This window comes from Oenanthe melanoleuca, chromosome 3 (genome assembly GCF_029582105.1).
Source record: "Oenanthe melanoleuca isolate GR-GAL-2019-014 chromosome 3, OMel1.0, whole genome shotgun sequence".
In the NCBI taxonomy this organism is placed as follows: Eukaryota; Metazoa; Chordata; class Aves; order Passeriformes; family Muscicapidae; genus Oenanthe; species Oenanthe melanoleuca.
This window is the reverse complement of record NC_079336.1, coordinates 80990369-81009705: the sequence shown is the minus strand read 5'-3', so window position 1 is coordinate 81009705 and position 19337 is coordinate 80990369. Positions and strand designations below refer to the sequence as shown.

The 19337-nt window shown below is 42.4% G+C and overlaps 1 protein-coding gene across 3 annotated transcripts in view; it reads right to left on the bottom strand.

Moving 5' to 3' along the window:
- DAAM2 (dishevelled associated activator of morphogenesis 2) overlaps positions 1-19337 on the bottom strand; it is a 173132-nt gene that overhangs the window by 5877 nt on the left and 147918 nt on the right. For all 3 annotated transcript variants that reach the window (XM_056487308.1, XM_056487310.1, XM_056487307.1), the window contains 7 exons: positions 18371-18477; positions 17569-17657; positions 16647-16815; positions 14795-14902; positions 13353-13413; positions 9633-9764; positions 1236-1406 (listed from right to left, as the gene is read on the bottom strand). In XM_056487308.1, the coding sequence (XP_056343283.1) occupies positions 1236-1406; positions 9633-9764; positions 13353-13413; positions 14795-14902; positions 16647-16815; positions 17569-17657; positions 18371-18477 (837 nt within the window). The remainder of the gene's footprint in view (positions 1-1235; positions 1407-9632; positions 9765-13352; positions 13414-14794; positions 14903-16646; positions 16816-17568; positions 17658-18370; positions 18478-19337) is intronic.

Here is a 19337-nt window from a genome sequence, read left to right as displayed (position 1 = left end):
CTGTGCCAAAAACAACAACAGGCCATGCTCTTCTACACAGGCGAGAAAAAAGCAAGAGAAATGAGGAATGAGTAGCAGTGCATGTCTGCCTCACAAAGCACAATCGGCCTGCAGCAAGAGGACACACGGGATCTGTCCATGCTGCTGCTGTTTTGCACTAATTTTACAGCAGGACAGTGCCAGCTCAGCTCTCTCTTTCCACTTCTTAGCTCCAGAATCAGTAGAACTGGCAAGGGATGGTGGTGGCTATCAGGAAGCAGGTCACTCACTCTGCTAGCACACTCTGTGTGCTAGCCTCACACTGCAGGAAGACTCTTTCCATAAGGCCTCTCTCACAGCGTAGTTCGCCTAAGGAACTATCGCACAGTGCTTTAACAGTGAGCCCTGAGCTTTCCAGGCTGGCTGAGAGGAAACTTGAGCCTATGTCCTGGCATTCTATCCTTGTGTCTAGCAGTAAGGCTGCTGGCATCCTGGTGTTTTACCTCTCTCCTCCTCTGAACAGCAAAACCCTACTGCTTTTGGCTCAGCAAACATTTAAATCAGCAGCTCCCTGCAACCCGGCCTGGGGCCATGGCAGCAGCCAGGGGGAAGGAGGCAAGGCACTGCTGAGATCTCAGACAGCACAGAGGCTGAGCTCAGAGGGGCAGCCTGGTTCACACCACCCCCTGGGGACACACACGTCTGTCTCCCTGCAGCAAAACCCACAGAAAGCTCTCCTGCCATGTCAAGGCCAGACACGGCCCCAGTAATCAAGGCATTAAGGCTGGCCAGAGAGAAACACTGCTGGTGTGGGCTGCAGCAGGTGCCAGGGCATCTGCTGGGTCACTGTGCACTGCCAGAAGACAGGCACACAGCAGATGATGATGGAGTCTGACTGCAAGCTCACCAGCTTGGCAGCACTGAGGGAGATCTGGCTTCTTTGCTTGCATCCCAAAAGCATGATAGTCTGGCATGGGCTGGTGGCAACCCCATCCTGCAAAGTGCCAGGGCAAAAATGCCTGGGCTAGATTTGGTATCTGAATCCAAAAGCAGGTAATTTGGGAATCAAACTGTACATCCTTGAGAGCTGACAAGACAGACAGCAGGGAAAATGTCATCATGTGAGAACAGAATGATGCCAAAGAGAGGTGTCAGGGAGAAGAACATAAAACAGTGACAAACAGTGAGCATTGGAATTTCTCTCAAGACATGAAAAGGTGAGGTAAGGAAACATCTTCCTGTACCCAGATCCTCACCATGGCCTCCATGCGTGCCCTGCGCTCCTCCTCTTCCTTTTTCTTCCTCATATTCTCCAGATCTTGCTTGGCCTCTGCAAATGACTGTAAGAAAGTGTCAAAGATGCCAAAAAATTCATCTGGCTGCATCTTGCCCTCGGTCTCTCCAAAATGCTTCAGTGCCTTGGCATACTGTCAAGGGGGCAGAAAACACAAGAGCCATAATTAGGTAGGCAGTTTGGTGAAGACAGCAAGGATAGCTTATGAGTAACCACACCATGTAATTCAATACCCTCTAAGCATTCATGTGGCAAGAGTAGAAACTACCCCCAGCAACAGCAGTGCTTCTCTTTAAGGCAGGTGCCTCCATCCCTGAAGAGTCTGCCCTCCTGGAAATCCTTTGGGCAATATACAGCAATAGTGCTGGAGAGCACTGTCTGCTGATACAAAAAATGATGTTTAGTTCCCGAGGGCAATGGAGTAATTTCAGAGGATGACACTGTGGCCACATCACGGCTGCAGCTGCAGGACAGCCACGGCATGGAAGACAGCAAGCTAGCTGGGGAAACAAGTAGTTTTAGTCCATACTTTTCCCTTCCATCCCTTCAGATCCACTTTTAAAATGCTTGGAGGTAAAAGGTTTCTGCAATAAAGCTACAGTCTGTCCTCTCAGAAACCTTCTGCCATGACATCCATCTCTCTGGAGTCCTCTGAGTCAGGGTGTTGCCTGGGAGAGAGGAGACTGTAGACAGACAAGGCATGAGAGAGGAGCAAGGAAAGCAGCCAGGGCTCCCAGGCAGACTTAAAAGAGAGTGAATACATCACAAGTGGTTTTTATTTTAAAAGGCAAATGTTGAGGCTGCAGGACACATATGGAAGCAGCCAACTGGCAGGACTTAAGTCACAGGGCAGTCCTGATGGGGATATGGTAAATTCACAGCAACTCCTGACTCTTGGACATCAGTCCTGCAGTAGTTGTACTCTCTCCTTTGCATTCTCACACTCCCAAGTGTGTCTCATCACTCACCCAAATGCACTCCAATAAATGCAAGCACATATAGTCTGTCACCAGCATGTACACACGTACAGTAAGTGCTGTGTAAGGACACACATCCACTGCCCAGCCACCCTCCCTGTCCCTCCTCTGTGCTGCAGCAGGCAGCCCCAGAAACACACTCCTGACAGGACCTGTGCCCTGATGCACAGCTTCCCTAGCATTCCCTCCTTGGACTTTAGCACACAACCACAGAGCAACAGCAGCCTTACAAAACTCAACATTTACCAAACCAGGACATGGACTGTCTTCAAGCTCTCTCATGCATGTATTCAGCTCATACTAACACAGTCCAATTTCCCTTTCCTTATGCGGGTGCTCTTGCAGAATGGAAAGACAGTAAGAACAGTTCAGGCTCTGATCCCAGCACAAAATTAGTTTGGAAGCAGGTCTTATACACCCCTCTGGCCCTGTACCAGGTAAAGCATAAACAATGTCTCCCAGTCAGCTGCAGGGAAAAGAAATCTCCAAGGAAAGCAACTTCCTTCTGGCACAGCCTGAGAGATTCAGCATCTCCCCTTCTCTGCTATCCCTGCCAGGCCCACAAAGCAGTTTGAAGCAATAGATTCTTTTTTTCTTTCTTTAAAAAGGCTGTGTTCTCAGCCAGAAACAAACAAAGAAACCCAAAGAATCTTGGAAAAAAAGTGTTGGAAGAAATGCAAGTTGCTTTGAGCTACCAAACATGGCAGAAGTTGAAGGAAACACTACATAGAATCAGCAACAGATTACTTCTCTGTTTAACTCCTTTTCCCTGAAGCCTCTGAAGACATACACACAAATATGCACACCTACACCCTCTCTCCACCCCTCTCTGTAATTTTACCTGTATATAATATACACATAGGCTCTTTGAATATTAGGGAAGTGCAGCAGTCTACAGTAACCCATACTGAACCAGCGCCAGCTCTTTGGCAGAGAGAATACAGGCTGTAAATACCACAGAGGAAGATAAAGCATCTCCATATGCTTCATTTTCTTGTCTTGCTCCAGTGTGACCATCAGCCAAGGAGACAGGGAAGTGCCAGAGAAAGACTTCAGCACAGGCATTGCCACCACTGCTTAAACACACAAAGCACCTGAAGCTCATTGTTCATAGGGGATGTGCTACCTGGAGTCTCTTCCCACTTAATTTGTCATTAACTCCTGTGAAATTTGAAAGTAAAGCATAAATTAAGAGCAGTACTAGAGCTGCCAGCTAGAAGGAATGCTTGTCCAAATGCTGCAAAGCCTGAAGTGAGGGGCAGCCCACAGGAGACGGCTGTTGCACCTTGCACACCATCCTGTGTTCAGCAAAGGTGAGTGAGGGGGCACACAGAAATGAGCTGGTTGAGTACATGAATGCCTGCAGGGATTTCCTAGCCACTTAAGGAAGCTGGAGGTTGAAAAGGCAGGCGTTCCTTGCCTGGGGCTCTTGGATCCTACATACATGGAAGTCTCCTTTAGAGGGTGGTGTTGTCTGCAAATGTTCTGCATGAGGCCTGTCACCCAACTACTAGCACCAGCTAGTTTGTGTCACACTGGCAAGAGGGGCTTTTGCTACTGCCTCCCCACTGGCACTCCGAGGAGGAGCAGTGTTGCTGTGCTGGAAAGACTCAGCAGCCTGGGAGCCTTCCAGACACACTCATGAGTCTAAGGTGTTGTGGTTTCTAAGCAGCAGCAAGGAGGCTGAGAACAGCCTGTCTTTGGTGCCTTGTAACACAGGGCTAAGGAGGTCACAATCACTTACTGTAAAGCAGTGAAAGATGAAAAGCAAAGAATCTGTGAGCTGGACGACCTAAAATAACTACAAAAGGAAAAATCTGGAGCTCACTGAAATAAACATTCTCTCTCTTTCTCTACCCTCTCTGGAAAAAAAGCTGACTGAGCAGAGGAAGACAAGTCAGGAGATCCAGCTTCTGCTGCCAGCTCTACCCATGATGTGGCTTGGGAACTCATGATTTCTTTCTGAGCCTTGTGCTCTCCATTCATTACAGAACAGAAAGTGTTGCCCCACTAATCTGATACAGCAAATGGCAAAAACCCAGTTGTTCACATCTGTAGGGCACTGCACTAATGAAATGCACTACTGTAAAGAGAGACATGCTGTTTTTTCACTGTTTAATCTACATCAGGCCCCTCTGGCTTTATTACTTCTGCCCTTGTGCAGTTCTGGTTCTGCGACCACGGATGAGGCTCAGTGAGATGCTGCACACAGGCTCCTCAATGCTGCTACAAAGTCCAGCTTTGTAACAACGCCGTTCTACCTGCCCACAGTGGCTAAAATCACACTGCCTGCCCACCCAGAGAGTTAAGAGGCAGTGTGGCACAGACCAAGGTGCTCTGGATCCTCTCTTCTGCTCTCTGTCACTGTGTACAGATCGCTTGGCTATTCCATGGGCAGATTCCCTGCTGAACAACACCAGCTCTTGGGCACAGTTGTGAAAACTGTAGCTAAGTCCTCATGCATGAAAAATGCTTCCCAGAATTTCATGATGTGTTCTAATGTTGTGGAACGAGGGCTGAAACTTGCTTATTCCTGAAGTCATTTGGGGACAGATGACATGTGCAAAAGCAAAATGGAAAACTGTGTTTCAGCAGGTTTTCCACTGTAACACAGAATGGTATATCCTTTTTCATTAAAAAATTCATTTCTGCACCATAAGGGCCCCCAAGCTCCATGATATAACAGGTCCACGAGCTCAGTGCCAGTTCTGCTTCCTCTGCCAAACTTTCCACTGAATTTATCCTCTTGCCAAAGCAAATCGTTTAGACAGTTGTTTATTTTAAAAAGCCATTTTAGCAAGGAGAGGGAAAGCGGGACAGCAGCACACACAAACTCTGCTGTGCTTGCCAATGAAATGTTAAACAGTGGCAGAAGACCTCTGGAAACGGCAGGAATGGGGCTCTATGAGAAGGAGGAAAAACAGCCATGATAAAAGTTTCCTGCTGTTTGTGCTGTCTGCTGTTGCAGGAGGAACCAATATGAAACTGCATTATACCATGCAGCCATGGAACATGAACTGTACTCCCCAGACCAGTACTTTTGAGTGTGCTCTTCTGAAGACACCAATTCAGTACTGAGGCAGGTCAAATAAATGTCTTTTCTCTTTATGGGACAAATTCAGACCAGTTAATGGAAACAGGCCTGCCAATTTCAGGCAGGGCTGTGCCCAGCTCTTCTTGTGTCTAAATGCTCTTAAAGGATTCTCCCAGGAGTTTAACAGTTACATCGAGTTACAAGTGCTTTAAACATTTCTCATACATAAGATGCCAACCTGCATTGCAGCATCTGAAGTTCTAAGTTACTGTACAACAGCTATGTGATTCATTTACCAAGTGGCTGGTATCTTTTGTAGGATACCTCACCTTGACTTTCTCAGTCTCTGTCCTGATACATTCCTTATTCATTTCCCCTAGTGGCTGACAGAAAACACCAGTCCTCAAAATGCACAACCAAAGCGCACAGCCTTTAACTGGCACTTGGACTATAATATTTCTTTGTGCTTCATAACATTCTGCCATTAATGACTATTTTCTTAAATGGTTTTCACTCAGCAAGCTTTCAGTACCTTTCTGTTCTTCAAAACAGTTACTGTAGGTGCTAAGTCTATTAAATGTATGTGCTGATTCTGAACTCCTTTCTCCATCATGATAAATACCTTGCTTGGGAGGAACTGTCATCAGAGACTGGGAATGGACACTTTTCCTACCCACCTTGCCCACTAGTAGTCTCCACAGTGTCTCTATAAAGAGGCTTATGTTTGACATTTAGCACAGGAGTGGCAATATCTCACCAAGCAGACTTTGTACCCCTAGCAAGATCCAAAGAGTCTTAAAGATAGGTTTTTTATAAACCAAGCACAAAGCAGAATAGTTCTGAGGAAGTCTAGTGATCTCAGTTCATACCTGTCAATATTTAAGTACATAGAAAAGCTTCATATAGGACAAATGTCACCTTTTTCAAGTAGAAGAGTAAAATTCATACCATAGGAGGTTACTCTTCCTCTGCTTGGGCATTTTCATTGCTTCCCCACAGGAAGCAGAGAAAAAATTTTCATTAATAAAACTCAACCTCTTATTTCTTATGTAAAAAAAAAATTTAAAAAAATCAAATTTTCATCTGTTCAAATGCATAAAAACTGGTGAAGGATTCCAGGGCAGAGTTTCACTTTCTCTTGCCCCCATCTTCTAGTTTATGGGAAATGGCAGAAAACATTATCCCTTGATCTAATCTATATACTCCCTTATAAAGTGGTATTGAAAGTGAGAAAAACACAAGAAGAACAAGAACCAGCTGTGCTAGAAAGCCTGTTTAAAGAGTTGGTCTAAGTTTTCAATCAGTTCTTAACCAAGCCATCTGTTTACTGCATGAAGACAAGTAAAGTTACAAGGCTTCCTCTGCAAATATGGATGCCTGCATCTGACAACCTGGCCCTTTAAATTTAAAATATCACTTCCTCCCCATGGCCACTGACTTTGAATGGTTCTGTTTAAGCAAAAAGGCCAAAAAGGTACTGCATAGAATTGTGAAAAACATTGTGTGCTGAGAAGGTCAGCACCATACCTTGGTAATGGATTGTTTCCATAACTAAAGAAATTACTTTTGCTAATACTGAAAAAGTCTAAAAAAATATAAAAACTTCCCCAGTTTGAAAAGATAAGTTATATTGTTTTAAATCCCAGCTGAGGAAACATGGCACTGATTAACTCATGGTAATCAATTAGCCACATCTATATTTAGGATATCCAACTCCAGCTGTTAAAACTAGGGCTTCATTATTATTAATAAATCTGTAAGTCAGACCAGTTCTTCCTAGGCTCATTTGGATATTTTTCAAAGTCCTCCCTGCCCCACTACCTTTTTTTGCTCAATTTGCTTTGCTTTGAGAAATCAAAAAAAGAACAGGATAATCAGATGTCTTGGTCCTTCTCTTCCTTTAATTGGCTAGTTCCATTATGTTTCCATGCTAAGAAAAAAGCTTGTGATTCAACAAGCACAGAGAGCCCATTGAGGTTGGAAGATGTTATAAGCTTTGCAAAGCACATCTGGTTTGTTGAAAATTTCCAGCTTTCTTCTTTTCTTTTTTTTTTTTTTTTTTTTTAGATTTTATTTTCCTTTTTTAAGAAAGAAAAGAGGAAGAGGAGAGGGCCAGAATAATATGAAGCAAACATGAGAAATAGCTCAACACTGGTAAGGACAGACAGTTCCCTCACTGGAGTCCAAAAGCAGCTTTTTGCCAGTGGAAGAACCAAAGCCATAGGTTGAGCAAAAGCTGGAATGGTGTGTGTTCAAACATAGCAAGGGTGTGTGAGGAGAAGGTAAAGTAACGTTTCCTAAGCATGTTATAGTCATTAATATAAAACATCTCTTTATGTTGAGTGCTTTATGTTGGCTATGTCTAAAAAAGCGTGCAACAACTTCCAGACATACTGGTCTGTCTGCAGGGAGTTTCTCTGGTTATTTTTAAAGCAAAAGAATGGCATTTTTCCTGCAAGTGTCTGATGGAGGAAAGTTGCATTGCTGTGCTGGACATGTACCACTTGCTGGTTTTTAGCCCCCAGCTGAACTTACCAAGAATCTGCATTGGGTTTTTTGTCCTGGAATGCCAAAAAGAAAAGAGCACCACCATCTTTAACATCAAACCAAAAGTTCAGTCTAAGCCTTGTACAGAGAAAATATCCTTCCTGAAATGTGTGTCTAGCTATAATGACATTGAAAAATCTACCCAGTCAAAATATAGAAACCCCCAAACCATAGAAAATAAAGTTTTTCTCAGTAAATTTAGGGGGGTCACAGAATGTAAACTTTTTGTGCTTAGAAGCCAGTATGGTGTGAACATTATTATACTGGAAGTAGTTTGAATTTTCTTGGGCAACATGACAACAATGAAAAATGGAAGTGTTCAGGGCCAGGCTGGAGGGGGCTCTGAGCAGCCCAGTCTAGTGGGAGGTGTCCCTGCCCATGGCTGGAGGGAGGAGGCTGGAACTAGATGATATTTAAGGTCCCTTCCAATCCAAACCATTCTACGACACTATGAAAAAATGAAATGAATATGAAATGAAATGAATAAGAGATGAATATGATTCTATGAAAAAATTAGTCATGTTATTCTCCTCAGAATTTTTATACAGCCTTAGTGGTGTTAGACTTTGGCCTCTGAGTGTTGCAATAGCTACTGTCCCACTGGTGTTTGCCAGGGCAGCCCTCGCTGACACCTTGCTGATGCTGATGGCTCCTACATTTGCAGCTGCAAGTCACTAGGTTACCAAATTTATTTCCACAGTAGGAAATGTTTTTTAATCACAAAACACTACTGCAGAGGAACTGAAGAATGAGGAGTCTTACTGTCAAGACCTTCAGCCTATATTTTCAAAATCTAAGGCCTACTGATCCAACAGCACAGGTTCATTAGTAATGCAATAGGACCTTTAACACTAAAAGGACTGACACCAAAATGAAAATAATTCAATCCAAAAGAAATAACACATCTGCTTCATACAGCCAAGCACTTTTAACATGCCAGCCAACAAGGGTAGATTTGCCACTACATATAATTTACTTTAAAACTTGCTCTTCTCTAAACATTTTCATATGCTTATGATCTTTTCATATAAATTCTTCCTCATTCAGCTGAGAGACAGAGGGATTAGTGCCAGAGTCTGGTCATCAGCAAAGAACTAGCAACCTCTTAGGTGCACCAATCTGGTAATGGAGATGCAGACAGTGAAAGGACAAAATGATTGCAGAAGCACCTGAAGAGTAACACACACATGGTGAGACAAACCACACATTTGGGATTTCTATCTTTGTACTGAAATACACCCAGTAACAGGGAAGTGGAAAAGATCAAGCATAGCTGGTGTAACTCTGTACCAGTCCACTAAGAAGAAAAATAACTCTATCCCAGCTGAAACCAGGACACCAAACTACCAGGTACATTTTTAAAGGAAAGAGACAAAGCACAGATGTCCCCAGCTGAATGAGCAGAGTGGAATGCAGTCAGAAGGAGAAGGTAAAATGAGATGAAGTCACCATCACTAACAAAGGCTCCCTTTTCCAGCAATGGCTTAAAAGGCATTCCCTTCCACACAGTGGCAAGGTGTGGTATCCTGTTATGGATACTGCCATAGCAATTCTATGCTGCACAACAATAATGTTAAGGAAGATTAGAAAGAAGTGGGTAAGAGCACTGATCCTTCTTTTAATCCTAAAATATGTTCTAAATGGATATAGACCACATTGGAAAAAAATAAGAAACTTCAGCCTAAATAATTTTCAGTTCTATTAAAGTTTTCACTGCAGTCCCAGCACCTTAAATTGCTGTTTCCATTTTAATTCAGGCTTTTGACTGAGCTGGTGAAACTAATCACTTCAAAAGGATTACCTTGTCTCTAGCCTCGTTGAGAAGGTCTTCTAACTCTGAGAAGCTGAAACTGGCCACAGTGATGAAATCGCTCATCACGGGAACAAACCTGTCCCCTGATTCTCGCATGCGTCTCTTCTGGTAATCCAGCTCCTGAAAGAGAAGCAAACAGGCAAGCGTCAAAGACTCCTCAGTGATGAGGAAGGGAGCAGGAAAGTCCATCTGTTCCACTCACTGCAGAGCATGCTCTGCTCCCACATTCAGAGCCCTAACTTAAAAAACACTTTCTCACTAAATCAGAAGTTTTTAGTCGAGAGAGGGGAGGTCAAGATGGGATGAAGGAAAGTCCTCGTTATAGTTTTGCTTATCCTCAAACAACAACCACTCCCAAGAAAGCCATCAACATGCTAAGTTTCTAAAGCCACTTTGTATTTAAGCACGAAGTGCTGCATTTTTTTCCTATGCAAAATGACAAATGATAAAGAGCTTTGTGTAGCAAGTGACTTCAGGATTTTCAATAGTGAGTTTTGCTCCATCGTCTCTTCCCATGGTCAATTAAAATGCTGCATACTTGGGGAAATGTGCTCCAAATCTCCTCTTTATTTCTCTGAAACGCACAGGCAAACAGCAAAAAGACATCAAAATTGGTTCTCCCACTGAAGAACAAGTAGACAGATGCCAGGTGCAACATTTTTTAGCATCCTGATAAGCATTAGCTTGGATGTCATAAAAGTGGCAGAGTTATAAACTGGGGCTATTGTGCAAAGAACAGTTATGGTAAAAGAATACACAAAACCATAGGAAACAAAGATCTATTTGTCTGCTACCTACTAAAAGAAAAAATTTGATTGCAAGATTCTTTCTGGCTCAAGTTTTTTAGTTTTAAGCCAAGATTACCCATAGCTATCTCTTCCCTTACTTTAATCATCATGCTTGAAACATGGAGAGAGCTACAGCTGAACTCCTCAAACAGACTAATTTATAGTGAGACTGGATGTCTCCCATGCCTGTGCTTGGCTTGTGTGCTGTTGACAGTCTCATGAGGACAATGAAATTGTAATCTGGGCCTCATCTTTATTCTCAGCTGAATAATCAGTGGGAATGATAAAGCCTGACTTTCTCGGTAGGGAAAGCAGCATGAAGCAGAAGGTCAAGTTATGATCTGACCCTCTGTTCCCTTTGGAAAAAAATATTTTTTGTGCTGGCTGCAACTCTAGCTCCATGCATGTTGGGTGCTCTCTGTTACTGATTGTCAAAATAGTAGTTCACAGAGCTAAATAGGTAGGTTTATAAGCACTATGGGTAGGTTTATAAGCATCTATGCTGAGAAACATCCTGGGATTTGCTTCACATGGTGCTGCTGAATGCCAAGAATTACTTTGGCTGTCAACAATCTAAAATCTGACATGATATATCTTTTGGTCTGGTGTGAGTTGGAAAGAGGATGTAGCCAACACAAGGAAAGACCACAAAGCAGAAAAGGGGCAGGAAAAGCAATGAGGAGGTGGCCAGAGAAAGCCCACAATAAAGAAGTGCTGCTTCCCTTGCTTTGTATTACATCCTCGTTTCCTCTGGTTTTCCTGACACATCACAAGGGACAGTTCTGGGAGCATGGCTCAACACATCAGTTTGCAGTGAATTTTGTCTATGCTACAATCACTTTGAAATGAACCTTACAAATACAAGAAATGTTACTTCACATGCTTCTAAGAATTATGCATCTATTTTTCAGCCACTTTTTCCATTCTAATTTTGAAGCTTATTTTAGCTGAAAGTTGCTCCACGCTCTCCTTCCCCCTTTCTCTGGCAGGTGAGTATAGCAATTCTGTCATTTTACTCACTGTTGAAAGCTGTGACATTTGGGACTGTTACTGGAGAACAGTGTTTTTCAAAGTAAAATTAAGATTAGTTGGTCTGCTCTTCAGTTTCAAATTCAGCTCTTCCCTGCAGAATAATTATCTCAAAATGCAAAAAAAACCTTGAAACCCACACAAGCAACCAGTATGTCTATGTAATCAGCCAGAGAGTGACACCACATAATAAAAAAATCCTCTAGAATCTTTTAGAAATGGTCTCTAATGCTACTAATCATAGTAGCACAACAGAGGCTGGAACTGGCCCTGGTGGGCTGGGGTGCTGGTTCTCCAGAGGGATGAAATGATTCAGCCATGGTAGTAATTTCTCAGGTGGTGGTTATGATCTCCTTGCTGTGTGAGAGAGAGAAGGGCTCATTGATAAATTCCCTTCCATTATTTATCTGTCCTTCTGGAAGCATCATACACAAAGGCAACAGCTGCATGAATGTCTTGAAAATAGATGTATCTTATTTTTACATAGAAGTGAGCTGCAAATCCAGGAAGCCAAATGGTCCGTAGTACCTTTAAGAACATCTGCCTGTGAAACTATTTTTAGCTTTCTATTCATAAGGGGCCTTGAAGAAACACCAGTCACTGAAGCCAAGGCTGTGGTGAGAACACACTGGAATAGAATCAAGAATCACACCTTCCCCTCCTCCCCCTTCCACCTGACAGTGATCTTCTATTGTTGCTACAGTGCTGCTTTTTGCACGCCAGAAAACCACGAACTGAACAAGCAGACTGGGAGGTGCTGGCAGCCTCAGAAGAAAAATACTTAGCAGGAAGAAGACTGAGGCAGGAAGATGGTGATTGTATGGGAAGGAGAGGTTGCCCATGGAATCCATGTATGCAAAAGAGAAGAAAAATCAGCTGTCAAGGCAAAAGGACAAATAAACTCATGAAAGAAAGCAAAACAGAATTAGCTACTCATATTTTAAAGGGGGGGGAATTGTTCTGTCCCAGCCAAAAACTGGGCCTCTTCATGTCATGAACTCCATGTTAGCCTTCCCTTTACAGGTGCTTTTAATTCCCTAACACTATGCTACATGTACAGAGCAGTATTTAGTCTCATTGCTGCCTTCTCCCTTGCCCCAACAATCCAGAAATAAGTTTGGGAAGGTTTGGTTTTTTATTCATAGGAGGATCGCTGGTTAATTACATGATGAACTGGGCAACAGCCAGACATCCTGGAGGCTACTGACAGGACAAAGATGCCTTCCTCTACCCCAGAGGCAAAAGCAAATTCAGGTCATGTGAAAGAAAAATGAAGTCATCACTGTCTTGTCTCATGGTGAATGAGAAGGACTGGAGGGTCCCATGTTAGTCCCTTGTAAATAGGTAATCCTTGCACAGAAATCACCAGTGCAATTTCCAACAACTGGCTTTCATTAGTAGCAGGAAAAAACCCACCATTGTTGCTTTGCTTGCCAGCTCAGCTGCTTCATCTTTAACTAGTTTCTATCCTTCCCTTTGCCTTCCCAAGGAGTGCTTAGGATAGAGGCTAGGGTTGCATGTAAGAGAGCACTACCTGCTTACTACTACTCCAAGAGCCATGTGAAACACTTGCTCAGCAGCCATCCATCCCTCAGTAAGAAAGAGCATGAATTTTATTTCTTCTTTCAGTCCATGCCATTTGTCAAACTGTCCTTTACCTTCCAGGCTGAGATCAAACAAGCTTTTGATTAGCCTTAACTCTGCTAAGATCATCAGCAGGAGCTCCACATGAGAAGCTTTTATTTGTTTTTTCTTGGTTAATGCATTCTGGAATGGAATGGAAAGGAATGGAAAAAGAAAACCCACTTTATCTTATCATAAAATATATAGCGCCCCTGATTCTGAGAGAGATATTGTAAGTGTGGCACTTTGGAAACCTTCAGATACTTACAGTTTCAACAGCTTTCAATCCAGTCTTTATGTTGTTGACTTCCTTCTCCAGCTCTACCAGGCTGCACAGGAGACAGATGCCGAGCAGATAAAACAAAAGGAGCAGTGTTACACAGGGGTGCAGGAGCTGTGCAGCAGCACAGACCACTGGCCCATCACGTCTGGTATCCGTCTGGCACCAGCCACGCCACATGACTCAAAAGGAGGGGATCTCTGGCTGCTCTGTGCTGCTTTTTGTGTGAGATGTAAGATGAGGCAGACCCTGCTTGCCTGTGGTCACATGGAAGACTAGGATTTTCCTGGGAAGGAAAGGGGGGGGCTGCCCTCAGAACATCTGCCCTGCAAGCTGAGCCTGACCCTTCAACCAGGAGTGGACACACACAGCCAGCTTGCAGTGATCAGCTGACATGAGCACGGAGCACAGCTTTAGCACACACATCACTGGAGTCTCAGATTATCTCTACATATGATTCTTACACCACTAAATCCCATTAACAGTACATTTACATGTGATTTTTTTTTTCTTCCTCACAGTCCAAACATTGTTTTTTCCATCTGCACTTCCACCATATGGTAGTCTGGGCCAGCTTACACTGTAACTGAGCACAGTACTCAGTACTGTTAATGTTCATACATGCTTCCCTAGACACAAATGTTACACTGAATTTCTGCTCATCATATATAATCATGATTTTTTTTTCCTAAGACTTGTGAGAAAAATAAGATTTAATTTCCAGATAACTAGTGAGTACCTGTTTGTGAGTCAGCAGGCATCCCCTCTAATCTCCCCCAAATATTTGGGGAGTATCTTACATCTCAAAAACACCACTGAAGCTCAAATAAATGCCTTTAAAGTGTGAAACTACATTCATTTTTCACTTCACTAGTTCCTTACAAAAAGAATCATGTCTGGATAAATAATATGCATAGCATTTTTTGGGCAGTGCTTTGGAAAGAGAAAAAAAAAGTTAGTGTTTTGGGGGATGGCTTCTGTATTAATTTTTCACAAACTTCCAGAAATGGACCACTGACATTTTTGCAGAAAGCATGATGCTTTCCATATTTCTGTGCAAGACTGATTTGTGCAAAAGTTTGAACAATCTTCCTGAAAAAGATTCACTGTAGCCTCTGTGCCTAATTGACCCTATCTTAGAAACAAACCTGCAATTACCCAGAAAAAATAGCACACTTAGATGAACAACCATAGAATATGGTGAGTGAATTACAAACAACAGCCAGCCTAGTTAGAATGTCTGATTCAGAAATAAAGTAAATTCAGGCACATCTGGGTAAAGCTATCAATTCAGTTATGTACAACAAAGGCATTAGAAATGTAAGGCTGGCTATGGGTTTAGAAGACAGAAATGAAAAACAATTATGATAACAAAGTTAAGAAAAATTGCTGGGAACTCCAGCTCTGAGAAATAATAGCACTGGACTTACTTGACTTTTGCTGCTTCTGGAAGATGCTGCAACTCAGATTGGATATCTAGGATATCTGGGTAATTCTTTTCAAAGATCATAATTAAGTAGTGCAAGAGTGTAATGTTCCTAAAGAAAACAAAACAAAAACAGAAGGTAGAAATGAGAAGGAAGATGGTCATGAGAAGGAAAGGATGGTGAAAGGATTGTGGCAAATCAGTGAAAAATATTTGGGTAGGAAATGTACTTGTTTGGACAAAAATAAGCAACGTATCAGCAGTTAACAGCTGTGCTACTGAAAGAAAATTACAAAGGATTGAAATGGATTAGTCCTTTATGAACCATCCTTCCTAAAACCTCAAGCAATATATTGAATATACTGAATCCTATTCTGGAAATACCAGCATGCTTCCATCCTTCTGTGTAGATGGTGTAATAGAAAAGAAAATTGCATAACACAGTATAATATTTGTCATCAGATACTTCAGAGAATAAACAACTAATAATACTAAAGGGCCATTAACATTCAAGGGAGAAGCAAGCTGTCCTCAGAGGCGATGTGGGGAAAATAACCTAAGAGTTGACTAAGAAGAGAAAAAATGTCCTGAAGATTGGAAAATCTGCAAAGAAAACTACTGCAGTAATGAAACAGCTGAGCTTATGTGTAGTGGTCAGGCTCACTAACATAAAACCAATGGTAGCCCAAGCAGGAACAGATAGAATTGAGATGTATGAGGGATGCAGGAGAAGGTTTAAGGAAATTTGTAAACAAGGAATTCTGCATGTAAAGAGAACAGGCAGCCATAACAGCTACTTTGGGTGGGTGAAGTAGGGAAGAGAGCAGATGGCCACTGCTTCACACAGACTGGAGCATGGGAGCTGGGAACTCGTGAGAGAACAGGATCTTAACAGGACATTTAATACATGGAAAAATCAAGCCAAGCTTCATTAAGGCAAAAAAGAGTTCAACATTAGCTACACAAGTGTTAGCCTGAAAAGGACATTTTGGTAGTCAGAACAGTATTCTGTTAGTTCAAACTCTATTATGTAGGGATTAATTTCTTATGATATTTTACAGCTGTCATTCATTCTGTCACAGGCTTAAGTAATTTAACCACAACTATGGTCTCAGAAGATCTTCAAATTCAAGGAAGGTGCAAGTTAGTAAGAACCTGCGTAAGAGATCTCCAAGGAAAACTTTAGTGCTGCTGGAGTCTAAAATCATATTCTCTGTCCAGTCTCAACTGGATTAATTTCCAGAACCAGTATGGGGATATGGGGCAAAACACTGCGTGACTATATAGACCTGCAGTCCATGTCAATGAACAGTAAGCTCCACATTCCCAAACCAGCTGTTTTCCTTATCTGCCCTAGATACAACCAGGATCAGTCTCTCTGACTTATGCCTTGTGGTTTCATTAGTGGTGTATGCAGAGAAAAATTTGTGACAGTCCTGCATCAGAAACATATGCCATGTTTCACAGGAGACATAAAATCGTGCTCAGATTTTTTTTTTGTGTGTGTTTTCTTTTCTCGCAAAACCATGGCCATAAAACTTTGTTAGAAAGAACAAATTCCATAGAAATCCTCCTTCTCCAAACTTATTCCATTCTTGTGAAATACATTCTGTCATCTATGCAATCCAACATCAGATGTGCATTATCCAGAGAAACAGCAGAATTCAGTTGTTGTGTTAATAGCTGGTCTTAATTGCTGCAGAATCTTTTAGAGTGGAAAGCACTATTCAAATGCCAAATAAGATATTATTTTCAATAGTACCTTAGCAATAACCAAACAAAAACCCATTTTCACTACTATGCTAAGAGGGATGCAGCAGCACAATAACCAACATATTTGTGGCCTTTTACCCTACCTGTCTATGCTGGATTTGGTGTCTGCAATTTTGTTCAGGCTGGAGACTTTGAAGCCATATGCACTTCCCCTCTGTCCCTTGTTCATGTAATTCCCAAAGGCAAGAACTACCTCCAAGAGTTGCCTCAAACGCTTGCTTCGGATGAGTTCTTTGGATGCCAGAAGAATGGCTTGAAGAGAGAGAAAAAAGAAAAACAAGTTATTGCACAGTGGTTGTTTTTAACATGCTTGGGCCAGTTATTTGAAATACCCTGAATACCATTTGCACAATAAATGCTGTAACACTGTCTGTGTACTGTCCTTCCTGCACCCACACACCCTCAGAATGAGGACAACTGGAAGGAAAATGTACTACATTGAACTTGTAGGAAGCTCCTCTGAATATAGGACCAAGGCTGTTCTCCTATTACTTCACACACTAAAAGCAGTCAGTGAGAACAGAGGCAAGGCTTGAGCTCTTCTGAAAATGCAGAGTACACTCATTTCTCTGCAATAACCATGGATGTGGTACAGAAGACGTACACCTCCCCTGCTTCTCTAGGTTATACATTCCCAGAGTATCAATGTCCTGAACTCTTCAAGTTTCCTTTGAAGAGAAAAGGTACAAGGACTTGAGGTGAGAAGGGAAGGCTGACCTGCAGAGAAAGGCCATGAAAGCTTTTGGCAGCTCAGCACAGCCTGACAGCATTCTGTCATATTTGTCAGGTCATATTTATAGTGTAACAATCATGAAACTGACTTTATTAAGTCAATGGGTGAAAGAAGTGTGTCAGACAGAACTAATTTCTTAGGATATGTCATGCCTTGGGCTCACTGGCACTACAAACATATCGTGCATGTAAAATATCTCCTTTGAAGACAAGCCTCTCTTAACCTTCCCTGCCCCTCTGCCCAACTCTTAGCAAAAGCTTTACTAATCATACCTTCCACTTTTGGTTTTGCTTCTGCCAGCCTCTCTGGAAACTTCTTCTTAAAGAATAATGCTTGAAGCCGCTGCTGATAGTGGTCAATCCTGCATGAAGGGCAGAGGAAAGCCAACACTGAACTGGAACTCTTGAAGGCCAGGGCCAGTATGCTCCCCCCATAATCTAATGGTTGGATGTTCAGTCCCATGAAGCCAAGGCATAGGATTATGGACATAGTTCAAACATGAAACACTACATAATCAACTTTCTTATGAAATGGTGGAACCTCAAGTCACATTTTGCTCTCAACTGAAAACTAGCTGGAAGAATTCCCCTTACATTCAGAATATAACAGTCATGAGAGATGCCAGCTACACCTCAATTATCAGAACAAAATGTTAATCCTTATCAGGGGTGTAGCAAAGCTGAACAAGAAATATGGTCAGAGGATGAGCAGATGAGATAGCTTAACAGAAAAAGGGATCTATATGAAATCCTGACCCCTGGCTACACTGCATCTGATACTTGCATCTGCATTCCTTTTTGTGAAGAAATTTAGGCAGAGGAGGCAGATTTCTGTTTGTCATCAGGGCACAGGCCCTTATGCTTCAGAAGCACAGAGAAGTGCTTCTTGTCAATAAAGTTTGTGTCATGAACGGAAATATTTGTAACATTCACAGGCTTCTGGCAAACACAGGGTAGAATGCTGGCCCACAATCTTGCACATTCCCACCCAGTGCCAGATGATCCATTTTCAATAACAATTACAGCTGCTTCCAAGAAGTCCTGCATGCACTCTCCCATAATGTATCAAACAGACCTGCTCATTTCAAAGAGGAAACGATCTGCCCGGGCCATCCGCTCAATTTCGTGTTTGTGCTCCTCCAACAGGTCAGTATCGCTCTTTTCAGGAACAAACTTCAGTAGCTGGAGTGAGAGACACAAATCAAACACTGAGATATGAGATCCAAGGAAAATGAGAGGGGGCAGAGGGGCACAAACAAACCCTGGTGGAGAGAGAGCCCTCAGATTTCTCTGCTACCACTGGGGAGCATTACATTGACTCAGCCGTGTGACCATAACTTCAAAAAAGTACAGCTGTGTCTACAAAACTGACCTCTTCTAAACCTTTGCTTTCTGTTCTCTCTTTATCCTTCACTGACCCCATTAAGATTAATTTTTAATTCTATGGGGAATTTCCCATTTCAAAATCCTAAAGGCCAAGTGCTACTGCAACTTACCCAAGGGGAAGTACAGAGAGAACTTGATTCCCACAGCACTACTTGGAGTTTAGATTGGTGCAAACAAGAGCAGGATGTGTCCCAAACAGAGTGAAGTACCCATCGTGCCTATCGTAGAGCACACACAAAGCCTCATCTATCTCTCTTGGGTATGCCCTACACTGCTGAAACAATAAACAATAACCAAGCACTTGGATATGTGTCTGACACTGGCTGCTATTCACATGCTGACCTTAAAAACTCATACTTTGAGAGATTTTTGACATATCTGGTGGTAGTTGTGCTTTAGTATGGTTATAAATACTGTCCTGCACACAGCCACAGAAACCACTCACAAAACATATCAAGTTTTCTGTCTTTCACCACTTGTTAATATTTTATTGCACTCTGCAAATATGTGATATTCAAAGGTGTGGAGCATCAGAAGCTAGCAGTGACTTCTAGAGCAGCTGTGGTCATTCTGATAACATGAGAAGTAGGCTATAAATTTCCAAAATGCAAAAGCTTTTTGTGCATGATTAAACACTGTAACTGCACAGAAAGAAG